This window comes from Chlorocebus sabaeus, chromosome 20 (genome assembly GCF_047675955.1).
Source record: "Chlorocebus sabaeus isolate Y175 chromosome 20, mChlSab1.0.hap1, whole genome shotgun sequence".
In the NCBI taxonomy this organism is placed as follows: domain Eukaryota; kingdom Metazoa; phylum Chordata; class Mammalia; order Primates; family Cercopithecidae; genus Chlorocebus; species Chlorocebus sabaeus.
Window position 1 is genome coordinate 45,572,248 of NC_132923.1, and position 23,326 is coordinate 45,595,573.

Here is a 23,326-nt window from a genome sequence, read left to right on the forward strand (position 1 = left end):
AATCTGGGTGCTCCTATATTGGGTACATATATATTTAGGATAGTTAGCTCTTCCTGTTGAATTGATCCCTTTACCATTATGTAATGGCCTTCTTTGTCTCTTTTGATCTTTGGTGGTTTGAAGTGTATTTTATCAGAGACAAGGATTGCAATGCACCGTACTTTTTTTTGTTCTCCATTTGCTTGGTAGATCTTCCTCCATCCCTTTATTTTGAGCCTATGTGTGTCTCTGCATGTGAGATGGGTCTCCTGAAGACCCACCCAAACTGATGGGTTTGACTCTTTATCCAATTTGCCAGTCTGTGTCTTTTAATTGGACCATTTAGTCCAATTACATTTAAGGTTAATATTGTTATGTCAGAACTTGATCATGTCATTGTGATATTAGCTGGTTATTTTGCTTGTTAGTTGATGCAGTTTCTTCCTAGCATCGATGGTCGTTACATTTTGGCATGTTTTTGCAATGGCTGGTACCAGTTGTTCCTTTCCATGTTTAGTGATTCCTTCAGGGTCTCTTGTAGGGCAGGCCTGGTTCTGACAGAATCTCTAAGCATTTGCTTGTCTGTAAAGGATTTTATTTCTCCTTCACTTATGAAACTTAGTTTGGCTGGATATGAAATTCTGGGTTGAAAATTCTTTTCTTTAAGAATGTTGAATATTGGCCCCCACTCTCTTCTGACTTGTAGAGTTTTTGCCGAGAGATCTGCTGTTAGTCTGATGGGCTTCCCTTTGTGGGTAACCTGACTTTCTCTCTGTCTGCCCTTAAAATTTTTTCCTTCATTTCAACTTTGGTGAATCGGACAATATGTGTCTTGGAGTTGCTCTTCTCGAGGAGTATCTTTGTAGCATTCTCTGTATTTCCTGAAGTTGAATGTTGGCCTGCCTTACTAGGTTGGGGAAGTTCTCCTGGATGATATCCTGAAGAGTGTTTTCCAACTTGGTTCCATTTTCCCCCTCACTTTCAGGCACCCCAATCAGACGTAGATTTGATCTTTTCACATAATCCCATATTTCTTGGAGGCTTTGTTCATTTCTTTTTCCTCTTTTTTCTCTAGACTTCTCTTCTCACTTCGTTTCATTCATTTGATCTTCAATCATTGATACTCTTCCAGTTGATCGAGTCGGTTACTGAAGCTTGTGCATTTGTCACGTGTTTCTCGTGTCATGGTTTTTAACTCTCTCAGTTCGTTTATGGCCTTCTCTGCATTGATTATTCTAGTTATCCATTCTTCGATTCTTTTTTCAAGATTTTTAGTTTCTTTGCGCTGGGTATGTAGTTCCTCCTTTAGCTCTGAGAAGTTTGATTGACTGAAGCCTTCTTCCCTCAACTCATCAAAGTCATTCTCCGTCCAGCTTTGATCCGTTGCTGGCGATGAGCTGCGTTCCTTTGGAGGGGGAGATGCACTCTGATTTTTTGAATTTCCGTCTTTTCTGCCCTCCTTTTTTCCCATCTTTGCGGTTTTATCTGCCTTTGGTCTTTGATGATGGTGATGAACTGATGGGGTTTTTGTGTGGGTGTCCTTTCTGTTTGTTAGTTTTCCTTCTAACAGTCAGGATCCTTAGCTGTAGGTCTTTGGAGATTGCTTGAAGTTCACTCCTGACCCTGTTTGCCTGGGTATCAGCAGCGGAGGCTGCAGAAGATAGAATATTGCTAAACAGCGAGTGTTGCTGTCTGATTCTTGCTCTGGAAGCTTCGTCTCAGGGGTATACCCTGCCGTGTGAGGTGTGAGGTGTTGGTCTCCACCTAGTGGGGGATGTCTCCCAGTTAGGCTACTCGGGTCAGGGACCCACTTGAGCAGGCAGTCTGTTCGTTCTCAGATCTCAGCCTCCGTGCTGGGAGATCCACTGCTCTCTTCAAAGCTGTCAGACATGGTCATTTACCTCTCCCGAGGTTTCTGTTGCTTTTTGTTTAGCTATGCCCTATTCCCAGAGATGGAGTGTACAGAGACAGGCAGGCCCCCTTGAGCTGAGGTGGACTCCACCCAATTCACGCTTCCCAGTGGCTTTGTTTACCTACTTAAGCCTCAGCAATGGCAGGCGCCCCTCTGACAGCCTCGCTGCTGCCCTGCAGTTAGATCTCAGACTGCTGTGCTAGCAATGAGGGAGGCTCCGTGGGCGTGGGACCCTCCCGGCCAGGTGTGGGATATAATCCCCTGGTGTGCCATTTGCTAAGACCCTTGGTAAAGTGCAGTATTAGGGTGGGAGTTACCCCATTTTCCAGGTGTTGTGTGTCTCAGTTTTCCATGGCTAGGAAAAGGGATTCCCTTTCCCCTTGCACTTCCCAGGTGAGGCGATGGCTCGCCCTGCTTCAGCTCTCGCTGGTCAGGCTGCACCAACTGACCAGCACTGATTGTCCGGCACTCCCCAGTGAGATGAACCCGGTACCTCAGTTGAAAATGCAAAAATCACCCGTCCTCTGTGTCGCTCGCACTGGGAGCTGGAGGCTGGAGCTGCTGCTATTCGGCTATCTTGCTCTGGTATCTGTACTACTATGTATTTCTTAAAGTTTCAGACCTTGAATATTTATTCCCAGTTTATGCTTGTTTTTTGAAAACCTAATTTACTTTCACTGCTATACATCTATAGTCATTATGTAAATGAATTTAAAATTTTAGTTTTGATCATGGTCTCTCTCACCTTTGCTACAAAATTTGATCCTCAGTTTTCTATAATAAATTTTTACTTATGTATATTACATGAAGCTTGACATCCAGAAGCATGTGAATTAATGAAACCTGGAATACTGTGAAGCAGAATGAACATAGAATTTGAGTTCCAAATATCTGTATTTCAGTCCCAGTTCTACTACTTGTTGTCTATTGCCTTATGTTAGCTGTCTTAGTTTACTGTTGCCTTATATTAGCTGTCTTAGTTTATTCATCTGAAAACCCGGAATATATTACATATCCTACTTACCTTATTGGGTCGTAGTGTTGATCAAATGAGATAATGAATGTAGAAAGTTTTTACTGTAACAGAAGTTGTTGCTGTCTCTTTTCCAAAGCTAGGAAAATAAATATTTGCCTATTCTCATTAGCTTTTTTGCCGCACCTAAGATTACCATAAAATATTGATGCCTTTGGTTTCTTTCATTCCTCAGTCATTCCTTATCCAGGCATTTTCCATATCCCTTCCATACCTTTTTGGCATTTGATGTCACCAAACATCAAAAAGATGATCCAATTTGTGCTGAAAATATACCTTATCATATACTAGGGTAAAGTTTCTTAAGGTGTGTTGGGGGTGGACTACTTACTGTCAAAATCAACTGAATATGCTGTTGTGTTAAAAATACAATTACTTAATTCTGCCCCAGACTTGCACACCTCAATTTTTAGGAGTAAAACTTAGGAATTTAAATTTTAAGTCTTTCAGAAGCATGTTGTTTAATTTCCATGTAATTGTATGACTTTGAAAGATGTTAGTATTGATTTCTGTTTTTACTGCATTGTGGTCTAAGAGTGTGCCTGGTATGATTTTGGTGTTTTGAATTTGTTGAGAATTGCTTTATAGCTGAGTGTGTGGTTGATTTTAAAGTATGTTACATGTACAGATGACAAGAATGTATATGTTGTTGTTGTTGGATAGAGTGTTCTGTAGATGTCTGTTAGGTCCATTTGGTCAAGTGTCAAGTTTAGGTCCTGAATATTTTTATTTGTTTTCTGCCTTGATGATCTGTCTAGTACTGTCAGTGGGGTGTTGAAGCCTCCCATCATTGTGTAGGTATCTAAGTCTCTTTGTAGGTCTATAAAAACTTGTTTTATGAATCTGTGTGCTCTAGTATTAGATGCATATATATTTAGGATAGTTAAATCTTCTTGTTGTATTGAACTTTTCATCATTATCAGTGTCCTTCTTTGTCCTTTTTGATGGTTATGGTATAAAGTCTGTCTTGTCTGAAATTAGAATAGCAACCCCTGCTTTTTTTGTTTTCCATTTGCTTGGTAGATTTTTCTCCATCCCTTTACTTTAAGCCTATGGGTGTCATTGCATATGAGGTGGGTCTTTTGAAGACAACATACAGTTGGGTTTTACTTCTTTATCCAACTTGTCACTCTGCGCCTTTTAAGTAGGGTATATTATAGTCTGTTTACATTCAAGGTTGATACTGATATGTGTAGATTTGTCATTTTGTTGTTATGTAGATTTGTTATGTTATGTCATTGCTTTATAGTGTCAATGGTCTGGATACTAAAGTATGTCTTTGTGATGGCCAGTAATGGTCTTTCATTTCTATGTTTAGTATTGTCTTAAGGACCTCTTATAAGGCAGGACTGGTGCAAACAATTCCCTTAGCTTATCTGAAAAGGATTTTGTTTCTCCTTCATTGATGAAGCTTAGTTTGGCTGGATATGAAATTTTTGGTTGGAGTTTCTTTTCTTTAAGAATGCCAAAGCTAGGCACAGTGGCTCATGCCTGTAATCCCAGCACTTTGGGAGGCCGAGGCAGGAGGATTACTTGAGCCCAGGAGTTTGAGACCAGTCTGAACAATATAGTGACACCTTGTCTCTACAAAAAAATTTTCTAAAAATTAGCTGAGCTTGACAGCATGTGTCTGTAGTCGCAGCTATTTAGGATGCTGAGGTGGCAGGATCACTTGAGCCTAGGAGGAGGAGGTTGCAGTGAGCCAAGATTACACCACTGCCATCCATCCTGGGTGACAGAGTAAGACCCTGTCAACAAAATGCTTAATATAGGCCCCCAAACTCTTCTGGCGTGTAGGACGAGTTTTTTTTTTTTTTTTTTTTTTTTTTTTTTTTTTTTTTTTTGCTGAAGGAGCTGCTGAAAGATCTGCTGTTAGCTTTATATGTGTCCCTATGTAGGTAACCTGCCCTTTCTGTCTAGCTGCCCTTAATATTTTTTCTTGCCCATTGACCTTGGAGAATCTGATGACTATGTGTCTTGGGGGATGGCTGTTCTATATACTATCTCACTAGGGCTCTGTGAATTTTCTGAATTTGAATACTGACCCCTCTGGCAAGGTCAGGGAAATGTTTTGAACTGTATTCTCAATTATATTTTCCAAGTTTCTTGCTGTCTCTCTCCCTCTCTTTCAGGGCTACCAATGAGTTTTAAATTTTGGTCTCTTTTCATAATCCCCTGTTTCTTGGAGGTTTTGTTCATTCTTTTTTATTCTTTTTTCTATATTTTTCTCTGAGTAGATTTGCAAACCTTGTTTATGAGCTCTGACATTCTTTCCTCAGCTTGGTTTATTCTGCTGTTAATACTTCCAATTGTATTATGAAATTCCTGCAGTGAGTTTTTCAGCTGTATCAGATCAGTTTGGTTCTTTCTTAAAATGGCTATGTTGTCTTTTACGTGTTAATCATTTTACTGGGTTCCTTAGATTTCTTGGATTGGGCTTCAACTTTCTACTGAATCTTGATGATCTTCATTGCCATCCAGATTCTGAATTCTTGGTCTGTCATTTCAGCCATTTCAGCCTGGTTAAGAACCATTGCTGGGGAGCTATGTGGTTGTTTGGAAGTAAGAAAACACTCTGGCATTTTGAGTTGCCAGAGTTCTTGCTTTGTGCGAGAACATCAGCCCAGACAGACTAATAGTTTTTCGTCTCTCTGGGCTGATGTTCCTTTAATATTTGAAGTTGCTGTCCTTCAGATGGGGCTTTTTCTTTTATATTCCTTGATGCCATTGAGATTTACTGTGGCATAAGTTGGGTTTAGTTGACTGGCCTTGTTTCTGGATGATTTCAGAGGGCTTGGGCTCAGCTCAGTGCACCTGGGCTTCATGCTCGTGGCTTTGTTTGCCGGCCCCTCAGGGTTAAGTACCTGCTGCACTGGAGGGTTAGAGGTGTTCCTGGTTCACTGGCAACCACACTTCAATGGGGCAGTGGCAGAAGGGTCCACACTCATGTGTAATGCCAACAGTGGCTGGGTAGTAGCATAGTGAAGTCTGGGCATGTGCACCAGTAGTGTTGGCACAGCAGGGTCCATGTTTGCAGTGTATCAGCAGTGGCAAGACAGCACCATAGCGGGGTCCCCATGTGCCAGGGGTGCACTGGTGGGGGTAGGGCTTTGGTGCTAAGGTCCTTGCACCATGTGCATGCTAGCAAAGCAATGTGGGGAGGCCGTGGTTGAGTACATGCCAGTAGAGTGGTTGGGGGAGGCTGCAGACAGGTGTGTTTTGGCAAAGCAGTGTGAAGAGGCTGTTGGTGGGTGTGCATCGGCAGGGTCCATCTAATGTTTAAGTGGCATCTGCTGGCTAAGGAGCTATGGTGGTGGCCACCAGGAAGTGCCCCAGTTGGGCATCTGAGGCCACACTGCAAGTGAGTTTGGCCATGGAGGGACCTCAGAAGAGGCTGGCAGACGGGGGCACTCAGATAAGACTGGCCCCATCACATGGACAAGACTGCCCTGCTCTATCTAGCTCCAACAGTCAACAAAGGTCAAAGCCACTTAGAGGAGCACGGCAGGCCTTAGGGGATTGGCGTTGCTGACTGTACTCCACTGTAGCCATTCCTGCGCCAAACCCTTTCGGCTCTCACACAGGGTGGAGTCCTGTCCCTGCCACTTCTCTAGGCAGTTCTCTCTGCCAACTTAAATGTCTATGGGGGTTATGAGGTCTTCTGCATCTAAGATTCCAGAGGTCCATGACAAGAGTGGGCCACTCCTCACCTGTTTAACTCACCCTTCCCCAGGAGCCACCAGGAGCTGGGAATGAGTCCTGGTACTTGGCAGCCCAGTGCAGTGTTCCCAGATTCTACCCAGGGTCTGTGTTCTCCCTCCAACCACCCTCAATGACTTCCTTCTGAAGATCTGCTTCGAGTGTGCTGGTCTTCCTGATGGTCTGGTCTCTTGGTGGGAGATGCTCTTCCTGGCTGTGTCTAGTTGGCTGTCTTGGTTCTCCTCCTCCTTTCTCAATTCCTGGAGAATGGAAGCCTGAGTTAAGTGTGCTGACGCGATCAGATTCTGTTGAGAATTCTCTTCCTTTGCACACAGTCACCTTCTTGCTGTGTGCTCACATGATTTCTTATTTGTGCATGTAATTTCTTGGCTTTTCTGGTGTTCCAGAGTTCTCCCTATGGATCTCCCAGTATCTGCAGGTCACAGGGTGTCAGAGGCTATGGCCAAGTCACCTGAGGTCTGCTGGAAAAAAGGGGATGCAGCACTGGAGATGGGACTCTGAGCTTCCCCATCAAATTGTGGCAGATGCTGCACCGTGCTGGATTTGTAATTTCTTAGCCTGTTATTAATTTAGATTTAATTTTCTTACATAGTGTTTCTAATTAATACATTTTTATGACTTCTTATTCCTTCATATTGCTTATACTTTATTTTGTCTCTTTGAGTTTATTATTTGTATATCAGTTTTTAGTTTGTATGTCCCTATAATTCTGCTTCATATAGTTTTTGCTTTTTAGGTTGTAATCATAATACTCAAGTATCTAGGTATTTTCATCTGCATGTTTGAATTGAGGATTTTACCTGTCTTGCCAGGTAATGTGTACTGAGAGAAGGGCTCAAAAGGCCAATTTTTCCCCCTTCAACTGTTCTGGTACATGTGCAGATGTGCAGGTTTGTTACAGGTAAACATGTGGCATGGTGTTTTGCTGCACAGATCATACCATCACCTACGTATCAAACCCAGCATCCATCACCTATTCTTCCTGATGCTCTCCTTCCCCTCGCCCTCCCCAACAGGCCCCAGTGTGTGTTGTTCCCCACAATGTGTCCAGGTGTTCTCATTGTTCAGCTCCCATTTATAAGTGAGAACATGTGGTGCTTGGTTTTCTGTTCCTGTGTTGGTTTGCTGAGGGTAACAGCTTCCAGCTCCATCCATTTCCCTGCAAAGGACATATCTCATTCCTTTTCATGGCTACGTAGTATCCCATGGTGTATATGTACCCCGTTTTCTTTATACAGTCTTTCATTGGTGGGGATTTAGGTTGATTCCATGTCTTTGATATTGTGAACAGTGCTGCAGTGAACATCCGTGTGCATGTGTCTTTACAAAAGAATGATTTACATTCCTTTGGGTAGGTATACCCAGTAACAGGATTGCTGGGTCAAATGGTATTTCTGGTTCTGGGTCTTATAGTAATGGGATTGCTGGGTCAGATGGTATTTCTGGTTCTAGGTCTTATAGGAATCACCACACTGTCTTCCACAGTAGTTGAACTTACTTACACTCCCACCAACAGTGTAGAAGCATTCCTTTTAATCTGCAACCTTGCCGGCTTCTGTTGTTGCATTTCTACTGTGAATTTAAGAAAGATTAACCTTCTGAAGATAGGTGGTAACCGCAGGAGTCTGCAAGAGTCATTAAACTGGGATGCAGATCTTACCTCTTTGACAGATAGGGATAGAGGGAAAGAAGAAAGGAAGGGATAGAGGGAAGTAGGAAGGGAAGGGATGGAGATAAGGAGGGAAAGGGAAGGAGGATAGGAAGGAATGTGAGGGGAGGGAGGGAGGGAACGTGGTGGGGCAGAGAGGGAGAAAGTATGGGAGGAAGGAAGGATGGGATGGAGGAAGGGATGTTTTTAGACAACTTATAATTGAATCCAGTAACTCTGGAAGGAAGGGAGAAGGAAGGGAGGGAGGGAGAGAGAGATAGATTTTAGCCTGCAAGGAGGGAGGGAGGCAGGGATCTTAGCTTGCAAGAAGGGAGGGAGGAGGGGAGGGCAGGAGGGATTTTAGCCTCCAAGGAGGATGGGAGAGAGAAAGCCCCTGGAGGATCTTAGCTTGCAAGGAGGGAAGGAGAAAGGGAGAGAGGGAGGGAGAGAGGGGTCTTAGCCTGCAATGCAATCCCAAGAACATGTGTCAAAGTTGATAGGAACTCTCATAGATCTACCTTAGCATCCCTGCTGTACTCAGTCATTGGTTGGAGGCATCTCATGAAAGTATGATCTGGGTGTAAACATGATGATGATTCAGAGCTCAGAAGCTGGGGCCATCAGTCACTGACACTTCTTGCAGTAGCAAGTCTGAAGGGTACATCCTCGTGGCCTCCATGCTCCCTACCACTCTATTTTATGACCTTTACTTTGAAATATCCTGAATTTCCTATAAGAATATTAATCATTCAATATCTATATTAATAACAAGTTGTTTATTTCCTCGCTTTACTTGCAAATATTTAAAAATTTCCTTTCCTTCCCTCTGCTTTTTCATTTTCCTTACGCTTTCCTTTCTAGATTGTTTTTCTGTCTTACCTAGGAAAGCTTCATGTCTACTAATAAGCCAACAAGTATTAAGTGTTTTCTTAAAACCTTTCGTTTTCTCTAATAGGAAGAGACCTTATATTAACTTTTTATAAATATCTAAGGTAAGAAGACCATCTTTACATATACTGCAATGGTTAACTAGTTCCCTTGGTGATCATAATCTTGATATCTCACACACTTCTCAGAAGCTCCTTTTTATGAACTAATCCATTATTCACATGTTGGCTGAACATATTCACCAGGCTCCTAATTGAGAGCCTGGCTACTTCTCTATTCCTGATTGTTAGTTTTATCTATTGTACCATGTCCTTGATGCTTGTAATTCTGTTGGAATGCCAAAAAATCTTTTCTTCTTCAGCAAAACATTTAGTACATGCATAAATGTTAGCCCTTTCCTTATACATCTATGACTATATGAGACTAAAATAAGTTCAGTCATAAAATTGGTTGCTGGATTGTTTGTGATATTATTAGATACAAACCATTTTATACCAATTTTAAAATACTATGGAAGTTGTTCTCATAATACATGCAACTTACGTATAGCCAGTTTAAAATGGTAGTGATTTAGGGGCAAGCACATGTGTTATTGACACAAAGTATATATTCTTATTGGGACTAAAATGAGTAAATGTAACTTGGAAACAGCTGTAATTAAGAAAATTAGGGATCAGATGGGGTGGCTCACACCTGTAATCTCAGCATTTTGAGAGGCTGAGGCAGGAGGATCACTTAGAGCCCAGAGTTTCAGACCAGCCTAGGCAACAAGCGAGACCCTATTTCTACAAAAATAAATAAATAAATAATCTGAGCTTAGTGCCAATGTGCCTGTGGTCCCAGCTCCTCAGGAGAGCGAGGCAGGAGGACTGCCTGAGCCTAGGAGTTTGTGGCTGCAGTGAGGTATGATTGCACCACTGCACTCCAGCCCAGGCAAGAGTGAGACTATCTCAGAAAAAAGAAAATTAATTAATTAAAAAAAAAAATCATGGGCAAGCGAGTTCCATTGATACTTTATTCTCCCTCCTTAAAAGTTGGGGAAAGCAGTTTTCAGTAATTGATTTCAGTTTACTACTAGAGAGTATCTTTCTTAAGAACAATCAGCCCTTGACGATTAATATGTATTTCATTCAGTGTTTGGATCACTATTTAAACTATACTATTTTTTAGGGATTCTGTTTTGCTAAAAGCTGGAAATTGGGCTAAAAAGATTGCTGTGAAGAGAGCTCTTAAATCTGAAGATCTTAGCATAAATCTAATAAGTTCTGAATTTGGTAAGTTAATTGAAGTTATGAAGACATGAATATAAATAACATAATTGCATTTAAAAATTACATCCTTTATACTGGTACAGAAAAACAGTATACATGGTATAATGCAAAAATAAGATATTTAGATAATGTGAATAAACTTTAAAGGAAGTTTCATGTATTTAGGTATGTAAAAGATATCATGGACCAGGATGCCATAATTAAAAGTTTATCTTTTCATTTATAGATATTTTATTTTCCTAGATAGTTAAATTGCAGTTATTGTTGGAAGATTTTTATTTTTATAATGATCAATATATAATTTTTTAGTTGTCATATTTTTTAACCTTTCAACATATTTTAACTTTCTGGACTTCTTAGCTCTAGAAGTTATAAAAATATAAGAGAGATAAAAAGAAATGTGTTCTCATATGTGGATTTATATGACTTAAATAAGCATTTGTATACCTTTTTTTCATTTTCCAGTTGGGCTTGATGTTCAGCAGAAATTTACAGTCTTTTACTTAGAACCCAAGAGGTTTAGAAATCAAATGACTATGCAAAGCAAATCTGAAACACAGATTTCCCATTCTAAACTTTCAGATAGATCTACAGTAGCAGGACCTAATAAAGGTAAATAGCTCTATTAATTCTTATTTTATAGTAAAGCAAAGGTATGGCTAGAGAGGAATATCATCAGTGTTATAGTACTGCAACACTCCGATTGAGGATATTCTGGAATAAGATATTTAAACTTCATAGTTGTTGCATTAATAGTATAGAGATTCTTATAGTTAGTATTTGTCAAATTGGGGTGATAATTGGGGGACAAATTTTTTGATTCATCTTTTGGTATATGTATTAGTCCGTTTTTGTGCTGCTGATAAAGACATAGTTGAGACTGGGAAGAAAAAGAGATTTAATTGGACTTACAGTTTCACATGGCTGGGGAGGCCTCAGAATCATGGTGGGAGTTAAAAGGCACTTCTTACATGGCAGCAGCAAGAGAAAACTGAGGAAGAAGCAAAAGCAGAAACCCTTGATAAACCCATCAGATCTCATGAGACTTATTCACTATCAGAATAGCAAGGGGAAAACTGGCCTCCATGATTCAGTTACCTCCCCCTCAGTCCTTTCCACAACATGTGGGAATTCTGGGAGATACAATTCAAGTTGAGATTTTGGTGAGGACACAGCCAAACCATGTCAGTATACGTTTTTCCTTTTCCATACTTATGCCATCGTTACAGCCATTGTCAGGGGAGAGCAAGTGATGTACAAGAATCAACAGATCTGTTAAGACAAATCAGAGTGAAAATGAATTATTGTTTTTTATTATGGGAATTTTTCAAACATATACAAAAGTAGATAGAAGTATGTGATGAACTTTCATTTACTCATTATCCACTTTGAACAGTAATTAACTCATGGCTACTACTTTCATCTATACCTCTCATTAGTTTTTTTCCATCCATATTTTGAAGCAAATTTTAGATATCGTATTATTTCCTCTGTAAATGTTTCATTATATATCTATCTAAATGGTAAAGATATTTTTAAACTACACTACTTTTATACATAAAAACTAATATCATCCAATATTAAGTCAGAGTTCAAATTGTCTCATAAATATTGTAGATATATTATCATCTTCATACCATTTGGATATACCAGATTAACTCCTGAGTTCTTTTGACTGTTTCCAGTAGTTTTGATATGCAGAGTAATATGCTGTTCTAGGCTCATCTTGTATATATCTAGCTTCAGTCCCATACATAATAAGCCTTTTTTTTTTAATGTTAGTAGGTTTCAGAGATCACAGTCTGTGTCCTAGAGGAGCTCATTGCCTTTGACTGATCATGATATCTTAGATTTTTTCATGCATACAGTTAAGTATTATGTGATTATTTTTTGTCTTAAAAGACATCATGAATTCATACTAATCAAATCAAATTCAGAGATAACAGAATTTATCCTTAAACTCAATTATCTATATACACCTTCTATCATGCTGAGAAACTTGGTTCTCAATGGCTCAAAAATAATAGAATATCACTAATTTTCTATCCTTTATATACATTACACACACAATAAACAGTCTGAAAATAGCAGCATCAGACTATCACTCTTAATATGATCATTAAAATTTGAGAATTATTTTGCAGGTATTTTTGTTCTTAGACTGTATCTTACTATCTTAGACTATATCTCAATAGTAAAATTATGTGTTTAAAAATCACTTGGAATAGATCCTCTGTATGCGGCTACGTCACTCTGGATACATATACTTTCATTTGTTTCATTTTATTTTATATTTTTAGGAATAGCTTTTAAAAATTAATTTTGTTTTATAATAATGTAAAACATTTACATGGCTCTGTAATTAAATCTACAAAACAAGCACTAAATATATAAACACTTGCAGCATAGGCAGTCTGCCTTGCATGAAGCATAGGCAGTCTGCCTTGCAGTGCATTCTCATTCAGTTGGTCCTATTTTCACCCTTTTGACCCCATAAGGGGAGCAGTTAACAGACACTGGGGAATTTGAGAGCAGCAGTGTGATTAGTGATGCTCTCTGAGTATTATTGGCAATTATGATAAATAGTAACTGCAGTGAGTAGTGGCAGGAAGAGCACATTTAGAACCATTCTGTGAGCTCATGAGCATTCATCTTCTTCCTTTTGAAGAACACAAGAGAACTTCCATTTCTGGGTAGATTATAGTTTTGTGGTAGGCCAGTGCTTCCCCGGCTACAACTATGAAAACCTTCATACCTTATAAAATTACAATTTTTAGGGCATCAGAGATTTGTGGAAGCAATAAGGACTAAAGAAACTAAAATTCTTATAAAAAGGCTAGGTAGACCATGCCCTATAAAGGGGTTTACATGATCAGCCACTCACCATGTTTGCCTGACAGAGAAAAAGGGAAACCTCTTCTGGTGAAATATAATCTGGAAACCACCCACACAATGTCTGTCATACAATAAAAAAATTATGAGGCCTGCAAAGAGACAAGACCATATAACTGATAATCAACTGTGTAAAGAAACAAGCCAGACATGGTGACACACACTAGTAGGCCTAGATATTCAGGAGGCTAAGGCAGAAGGACTTCTTCAGTCCAGGACTTTGAGGCTGTAGTGCACTATGATCATGCGTGTGAATTTACCACTGCACTCCAGTCTGGGTCACATAGCAAGACCACATCTCTTTTAAAAATGTATAAAATAATTATGATTCATATTTTCAAGAAAATATAGAAAAAATAGGTAAATGCATGAAAAGATGGAAAGTTTTACCAGATAATTACAATCTATACAGAGATTTAAATGGACTTTCTAGAACTGAAAATACAGTATCTGAAGTGAAGAGCCAGTTGGGTAGGTTTAACATTAGATTCATTATAAGCAAATGTAGGATTTGTGGGCTTTGAGACATATCAGTAGAAAATGTCCAAATTGAAGCCCAGAGATAAGAGAATGGAAAGAACACAAAGGAATATAATACGCCAAAAAAAAAAGAAAAAAAGGTCTAGCATATGCATAATTAAAGTTCCAGAAGCAGAGTAGAGAGAGAATGGGACAAAATTAACCTTGAAAGAGACAATGGCAGAGTCCATTTCAAAATAATAAAAGACATCAACCAACAGATTTAGAATTTTGGTAAACCCCAAACAGAGGCAAATACAGGGAAAACCACACCTGGACACATTGTAGCAAAACTGCTGAAAATGTTAAAATTAGACACATCATTTATGCATTCCCTTCAAAAGAGCAACAGCGAAACTGACAGCTAACTTCTCAACAATAATGATGGAAAACAGAAGACAATGGAACATCATATTCAAAATTTTACCAACCTAGGTTTCTGCCCAGTGGAAAATATCCATCATGATGAAAGTGAAAAAAGACATAGAGAAAGAAAATAACTAAATAACTTTATCACTATTAGTAAATTTATCAGCCTGAATTAAAACAAATACTAAGGCCAGTCTTAGTGGCTCATGCCTATAATCCTAGCTCTTTGGGAGGCCAAGATGGGCAGATCTCTTGAGCCTAGGAGTTCAAGACCAGCCTAGGCAATGTGGTGAAACGCTGTCTCTACAAAAAAATTAAATTAGTGAGTGTGGTGACGTGCACCAGTGGTCCCAGCTACTTGGGAGGCTGAGGTGGGAGGATCATTTGACCCTGGGAAGTTGAGGCTGCAGTGAGCTGAGATCACACTATTGCACTACAGCCTAGGTAACAGAGTGAGACCCGGTCTCAAAATAAATAAAATAAAATAAAATAAATGCTAAGGAGATTTCCTTAGAGGAAAATGATCACAGATGAAAACATGGACATACTGGAGGAAATGAAGAAGAGTAGAAAGGATAAATATATGGCTAAATATAAATTGACTATGTAAAACAATAATTGAAATGGCTTTCAGAGTTTAAAATATATGTGGAAATAAAATGCAAAGCAAAAAAATACAAGCTTGAAGAGGGCGGAGCAAGATGGCAGAATAGGAACAGCTCCAGTCTCCAACTGCCAGTGCGTGCAACACAGAAGACCGGTGATTTCTGCATTTTCAACTGAGGTACTGGGTTCATCTCACTGGGGAGTGCCGGACAATTGGTGCTGGTCAGCTGCTGCAGCCCAACCAGCGAGAGCTGAAGCAGGGCGAGGCATCGCCTCACCTGGGAAGCACAAGGGGGAAGGGAATCCCTTTTCCTAGCCAAGGGAACTGAGACACACAACACCTGGAAAATCGGGTAACTCCCACCCCAATACTGTGCTTTAAGCAAATGGGCACACCAGGAGATTATATCCCAAACCTGGCCGGGAGGGTCCCACGCCCACGGAGCCTCCCTCATTGCTAGCACAGCAGTCTGCGATCTAAACGCAAGGCAGCAGCAAGGCTGGAGGAGGGGCACCCGCCATTGCTGAGGCTTAAGTAGGTAAAAAAAAGCCACTGGGAAGCTCCAACTGGGTAGAGCTCACAGCAGCTCAAGGAAACCTGCCTGTCTCTGTAGACTCCACCTCTGGGGACAGGGCACAGCTCAACAACAACAACAACAACAAAAGCAGCAGAAACCTCTGCAGATGCAATCGACTCTGTCTGACAGCTTTGAAGAGAGCAGTGGATCTTCCAACACAGAGGTTGAGATCTGAGAAGGGACAGACTGCCTGCTCAAGTGGGTCCCTGACCCCTGAGTAGCCTAACTGGGAGACATCCTCCACTAGGGGCAGTCTGACACCCCACACCTCACACGGTGGAGTACACCCCTGAGAGGAAGCTTCCAAAGTAAGAATCAGACAGGTACACTTGCTGTTCAGCAATATTCTATCTTCTGCAGCCTCTGCTGCTGATACCCAGGCAAACAGGGTCTGGAGTGGACCTCAAGCAATCTCCAACAGACCTACAGCTGAGGGTCCTAACTGCTAGAAGGAAAACTATCAAACAGGAAGGACACCTACACCAAAACCCCATCGGTACATCACCATCATCAAAGACCAGAGGCAGATAAAAGCACAAAGATGGGGGAAAAGCAGGGCAGAAAACCTGGAAGTTCAAAAAATAAGAGCGCATCTCCCCCTGCAAAGGAGCGCAGCTCATCGCCAGCAACGGATCAAAGCTGGACGGAGAATGACTTCGACGAGATGAGAGAAGAAGGCTTCAGTCCATCAAACTTCTCAGAGCAAAAGGAGGAATTACGTACCCAACGCAAAGAAACTAAAAATCTTGAAAAAAGAGTGGAAGAATTGATAGCTAGAGTAATTAATGCAGAGAAAGTCATAAACGAAATGACAGAAATGAAAACCATGACACAAGAAATACATGACAAATGCACAAGCTTCAGTAACCGACTCGATCAACTGGAAGAAAGACTATCAGCGATTGAGGATCAAATGAATGAAATGAAGTGAGAAGAGAAACCTAAAGAAAAAAGAAGGAAAAGAAATGAACAAAGCCTGCAAGAAGTATGGGATTATGTAAAAAGACCAAATCTATGTCTGATTGGGGTGCCTGAAAGTGAGGGGGAAAATGGAACCAAGTTGAAAAACACTCTTCAGGATATTATCCAGGAGAACTTCCCCAACCTAGTAGGGCAGGCCAACATTCAACTTCAGGAAATACAGAGAACACCACAAAGATACTCCTCGAGAAGAGCAACTCCAAGACACATAATTGCCAGATTCACCAAAGTTGAAATGAAGGAAAAAATCTTAAGGGCAGCCAGAGAGAAAGGTCGGGTTACCCACAAAAGGAAGCCCATCAGACTAACAGCAGATCTCTCGGCAGAAACTCTCGAAGCCAGAAGAGAGTGGGGGCCAATATTCAACATTCTTAAAGAAAAGAATTTTAAACCCAGAATTTCATATCCAGCCAAACTAAGTTTCATAAGTGAAGGAGAAATAAAATCCTTTACAGATAAGCAAATGCTTAGAGATTTTGTCACCACCAGGCCTGCCTTACAAGAGACCCTGAAGGAAGCACTAAACATGGAAAGGAACAACCGGTACCAGCCATTGCAAAAACATGCCAAAATGCAAAGACCATCGAGGCTAGGAAGAAACTGCATTAACTAACGAGCAAAATAACCAGTTAATATCATAATGGCAGGATCAAGTTCACACATAATAATATTAACCTTAAATGTAAATGGACTAAATGCTCCAATTAAAAGACACAGACTGGCAAACTGGATAAAGAGTCAAGACTCGTCAGTCTGCTGTATTCAGGAGACCCATCTCACATGCAGAGACATACATAGGCTCAAAATAAAGGGATGGAGGAAGATCTACCAAGCAAATGGAGAACAAAAAAAAGCAGGGGTTGCAATACTAGTCTCTGATAAAACAGACTTTAAACCATCAAAGATCAAAAGAGACAAAGAAGGCCATTACATAATGGTAAAGGGATCAATTCAACAGGAAGAGCTAACTATCCTAAATATATATGTACCCAATATAGAGCACCCAGATTCATAAAGCAAGTCCTTAGAAACTTACAAAGAGACTTAGACTCCCATACAATAATAATGGGAGACTTCAACACTCCACTGTCAACATTAGACAGATCAATGAGACAGAAAGTTAACAAGGATATCCAGGAATTGAACTCATCTCTGCAGCAAGCAGACCTAATAGACATCTATAGAACTATCCACCCCAAATCAACAGAATATACATTCTTCTCAGCACCACATCGCACTTATTCCAAAATTGACCACATAATTGGAAGTAAAGCACTCCTCAGCAAATGTAAAAGAACAGAAATTATAACAAACTGTCTCTCAGACCACAGTGCAATCAAACTAGAACTCAGGACTAAGAAACTCAATCAAAACCGCTCAACTACATGGAAACTGAACAACCTGCTCCTGAATGATTACTGGGTACATAATGAAATGAAGGCAAAAATAAAGATGTTCTTTGAAACCAATGAGAACAAAGATACAACATACCAGAATCTCTGGGACACATTTAAAGCAGTGTGTAGAGGGAAACTTATAGCACTAAATACCCACAAGAGAAAGCTGGAAAGATCTAAAATTGACACTCTAACATCACAATTAAAAGAACTAGAGAAGCAAGAGCAAACACATTCAAAAGCTAGCAGAAGGCGAGAAATAACTAAGATCAGAGCAGAACTGAAGGAGATAGAGACACAAAAAACCCTCCAAAAAATCAATGAATCCAGGAGTTGGTTTTTTGAAAAGATCAACAAAATTGACAGACTACTAGCAAGACTAATAAAGAAGAAAAAAGAGAAGAATCAAATAGATGCAATAAAAAATGATAAAGGGGATATCACCACCGACCCCACGGAAATACAAACTACCATCAGAGAATACTATAAACACCTCTACGCAAAAAAACTAGAAAATCTAGAAGAAATGGATAATTTCCTGGACACTTACACTCTCCCAAGACTAAACCAGGAAGAAGCTGAATTCCTGAATAGACCAATAGCAGGCTCTGAAATTGAGGCAATAGTTAATAGCCTACCAACCAAAAAAAGTCCAGGACCAGATGGATTCACAGCTGAATTCTACCAGAGGTACAAGGAGGAGCTGGTACCATTCCTTCTGAAACTATTCCAAACAATAGAAAAAGAGAGAATCCTCCCTAACTCATTTTATGAGGCCAACATCATCCTGATACCAAAGCCTGGCAGAGACCCAACAAAAAAAGAGAATTTTAGACCAATATCCCTGATGAACATTGATGCAAAAATCCTCAATAAAATACTGGCAAACTGGATCCAGCAGCACATCAAAAAGCTTATCCACCATGATCAAGTGGGCTTCATCCCTGGGATGCAAGGCTAGTACAACATTTGCAAATCAATAAACGTAATCCAGCATATAAACAGAACCAAAGACAAGAACCACATGGTTATCTCAATAGATGCAGAAAAGGCTTTTGACAAAATTCAACAGCCCTTCATGCTAAAAACGCTCAATAAATTCAGTATTGACGGAACGTACCTAAAAATAATAAGAGCTATTTATGACAAACCCACAGCCAATATCATACTGAATGGGCAAAAACTGGAAAAATTCCCCTTGAAAACTGGAACAAGACAGGGATGCCCTCTCTCACCACTCCTATTCAACATAGTGTTGGAAGTTCTGTCTAGGGCAATGAGGCAAGAGAAAGAAATCAAGGATATTCAGTTAGGAAAGAAGAAGTCAAATTGTCCCTGTTTGCAGATGACATGATTGTATATTTAGAAAACCCCGTTGTCTCAGCCCAAAATCTCCTTAACCTGATAAGAAACTTCAGTAAAGTCTCAGGATACAAAATTAATGTGCAAAAGTCACAAGCATTCTTATACACCAGTAACAGACAGAGAGCCAAATCAGGAATGAACTTCCATTCACAATTGCTTCAAAGAGGATAAAATACCTAGGAATCCAACTTACAATGGATGTAAAGGACCTCTTCAAGGAGAACTACAAACCACTGCTCAGTGAAATAAAAGAGGACACAAACAAATGGAAGAACATACCATGCTCATGGATAGGAAGAATCAATATTGTGAAAATGGCCATACTGCCCAAGGTAATTTATACATTCAATGCCATCCCCATCAAGCTACCAATGAGTTTCTTCACAGAATTGGAAAAAACTGCTTTAAAGTTCATATGGAACCAAAAAAAGAGCCCACATTGCCAAGACAATCCTAAGTCAAAAGAACAAAGCTGGAGACATCATGCTACCTGACTTCAAACTATACTACAAGGCTACAGTAACCAAAACAGCATGGTACTGGTACCAAAACAGAGATATAGACCAATGGAACAGAACAGAGTCCTCAGAAATAATACCACACATCTACAGCCATCTGATCTTTGACAAACCTGAGAGAAACAAGAAATGGGGAAAGGATTCCCTATTTAATAAATGGTGCTGGGAAAACTGGCTAGCCATAAGTAGAAAGCTGAAACTGGATCCTTTCCTTACTCCTTATATGAAAATTAATTCTAGATGGATTAGAGACTTAAATGTTAGACCTAATACCATAAAAACCCTAGAAGAAAACCTAGGTAGTACCATTCAGGACATAGGCATAGGCAAAGACTTCATGTCTAAAACACCAAAAGCAACGGCAGCAAAAGCCAAAATTGACTAATGGGATCTAATTAAACTAAAGAGCTTCTGCACAGCAAAAGAAACTACCATCAGAGTGAACAGGCAACCTACAGAATAGGAGAAAATTTTTGCAATCTACTCCTCTGACAAAGGGCTAATATCCAGAACCTACAAAGAACTCAAACAAATTTAGAAGAAAAAAACAACCCCATCAAAAAGTGGGCAAAGGATATGAGCAGACATCTCTCAAAAGAAGACGTTCATACAGCCAACAGACACATGAAAAAATGCTCATCATCACTGGCCATCAGAGAAATGCAAATCAAAACCACAATGAGATACCATCTCACACCAGTTAGAATGGCAATCATTAAAAAGTCAGGAAACAACAGGTGCTGGAGAGGATGTGGAGAAATAGGAACACTTTTACACTGTTGGTGGGATTGTAAACTGGTTCAACCATTATGGAAAACAGTATGGCGATTCCTCAAGGATCTAGAACTAGATGTACCTTATGAACCAGCCATCCCATTACTGGGTATATACCCAAAGGATTCTAAAGCATGCTGCTATGAAGACACATGCACAGGTATGTTTATTGCGGCACTATTCACAATAGCAAAGACTTGGAATCAACCCAAATGTCCATCAGTGACAGACTGGATTACGAAAATGTGGCACATATACACCATGGAATACTATGCAGCCATAAAATAGGATGAGTTTGTGTCCTTTGTAGGGACATGGATGCAGCTGGAAACCATCATTCTTAGCAAACTATCACAAGAACAGAAAACCAAACACCGCATGTTCTCACTCATAGGTGGGAACTGAACAATGAGATCACTTGGTCTCGGGAAGGGGAACATCACACACCGGGGCCTTTCATGGGGAGGCGGGAGTGGGGAGGGATTGCATTGGGAGTTATACCTGATGTAAATGACAAGTTGATGGGTGCTGACAAGTTGATGGGTGCAGCACACCAACATGGCACAAGTATACATATGTAACAAACCTGCACGTTATGCACATGTACCCTAGAACTTAAAGTATAATAATAATAATAAAGGAAAAATACAAGCTTGCATCTCAAGGATATGCCATATCAAACAATAATGTAACGAGAAAAACAGAAATCAACGATATATAGGATATAAATATACAACAGAGAAAAATCAACAAAGCTGAGATTTGGTTCTTAGAAAAGATAAATAATATTAAGAACTCTCTATGAGCGAAGACTGATCAAGAGAAAAAGAAAACACAACAATATCTAGAATGAAGAGGAGGATATTACATTGTACATCAAAAAGTTACTGAAGATATTCAAAAGCACAAAAACAATGTATTAACAATTTTGTAATGATAAATTTGACATAGTTTGGGTTAAAATGAGAAAATTTATTGAGAAGCAGAGCTTACCAAAACTGACAGAAGAAAATAAAAACTGAGTAGTCTGATACTAGTAATGAAATTGTAGCAATTGTTAGTAAAAATTTTTCCACAAAGAAAACTTGAGGTGTGGATGACTTCACTGTTAATTTTGCTCAATTAAGAAGAAATAATATCAAACTTACCTAAACTTTTCCAGAGAATGGAAAAAAAAAAGAATATTTTCTAATGTTTCGTTTTTTTTTAATGAGGCCAGTATATCAAAACCTAACAAGGACATTAAAAAGAAAGGGAAATTATTTAGCAACATATCTCATGAACATAGATCCAAAAGTCTTTAATGAAATATTCACAAGCTGAATGCGGCCATATTTTTAAAAAGCACAATTAAGTATGGTTTATTGCATGTATGCAAGAGAGGCTTACCATTCAAAAGTAGATCAACATAATTCACTATGTTAACAGAGAAAAAGGAGAAAACCATTTGATCTTCTTGATAGGTGTCAAAAAAGTTTGACAAAATTCAGTACTCATTTATGATTTAAAAAAAAAAAAAACTCTTAGCAAACTAGAAATAGTAGGGGACTTCTTTTGTTTTGTTTTGTTTTTGTTTTTGAGACAGAGTTTCACTCTTGTTGCCCAGGTTATAGTGCAATGGCGCAATCACAGCTCACCGCAACCTCCACCTCCCAGGTTCAAGCTATTCTCCTGCCTCAATCTCCCGAGTGCTGGGATTACAGACTTGCACCACCCTGCCCAGCTAATTTTGTATTTTTAGTAGAGATGGGATTTCTCCATGTTGGTCAGGCTGGTCTCAAACTCTCGACCTCAGGTGATCCACCTGCCTCGGCCTCCCGAAGTGCTGGGATTACAGGGTGAGCCACCGCACCTGGCCTGGAACCTCTTAAATATAAAGAATATCTACAAAAACTATAATAAATGTTATACTCGATAGTAAAATGTTAAACACTTTCCCATTGAGTTGGAGAATGTTACGAGAATGCTCTGTGTTACTATTTCTATTCAGTATTGTGCTGGAAGTCTTAGTAATACAATAATACTTAAAAAAAAACAAAAAGGGGGCTGGGTACAGTGGCTCATACCTATAATCCCAGAACTTTGGGAGGCCGAGGTAGGAGGATCATTTGAATCCAGGAGTTTAAGACCAGCCTGGGCAACAGTGTGAAACTCCGTCTTTACAAAAAAGAGAAAAAGGTAGCCACATGTGGCGGTGCTTGCCTGTAGACCCAGCTCCCCTGGAGGCTGAAATGGGAAGATCATTTGAGTCCAGGTTTTCGAAGTTACAGTGAGCTATGATTACACTGCTCCATTCCAGCCTGGGCGACAGAGTGAGACTTTGTCTCAACAAAAAGGAAAAAAAAAAAAGGAAAAGAATTAAAGAAATTGTCATTACTTCTAAGCAACATGATTATTTATAGAGAAAATCCAAAAGACTCTATAGACATCCTGTTGGAATTAATATGTTTAGAAATATCACTGAATGCAGTCAATATAAAAAACAATTGTACAATAGCCTCAAAAAGAATAAAATACTTAGGAATAAATTAAACAAAAAAGCATAAGAAATGAACACTGAAAACTACAAAACACCATTGAAATAAATTAAAGAAGTTCCAAATAAATTGAAAAATATTTTACACTCGTGGGTTGAAAGTCAATATTGTTAAGATGGCAGCACTTCTCATATTAATCCACAAATTCAACGAAGTCCTTATCAAAATCCTAGCTGTATTTTTTAGCAGAAATTCACAGGCTGATCCTAAAATTCATGTGAAATACAAGGGACCCAGAATAGCCAAGCTAACCTTGAAAAAAAAGAACGAAGGTAGAGACTCACATTCTTGGTTTCAAAACTTGTTACAAAGCTGCAGTAATTAAGACAAGGTGCTGCT

At 39.6% G+C, this 23,326-nt stretch overlaps 1 protein-coding gene across 4 annotated transcripts in view; it reads left to right on the forward strand.

Annotated features, from left to right (window-relative positions):
* Window positions 1-23,326, forward strand: part of LOC119626262 (probable ATP-dependent DNA helicase HFM1) — a 137,425-nt gene that overhangs the window by 85,890 nt on the left and 28,209 nt on the right. For all 4 annotated transcript variants that reach the window (XM_073008594.1, XM_073008595.1, XM_073008596.1 and 1 more), the window contains 2 exons: window positions 10,351-10,454; window positions 10,917-11,063. In XM_073008594.1, the coding sequence (XP_072864695.1) occupies window positions 10,982-11,063 (82 nt within the window). In that variant the 5' untranslated portion in view covers window positions 10,351-10,454; window positions 10,917-10,981. The remainder of the gene's footprint in view (window positions 1-10,350; window positions 10,455-10,916; window positions 11,064-23,326) is intronic.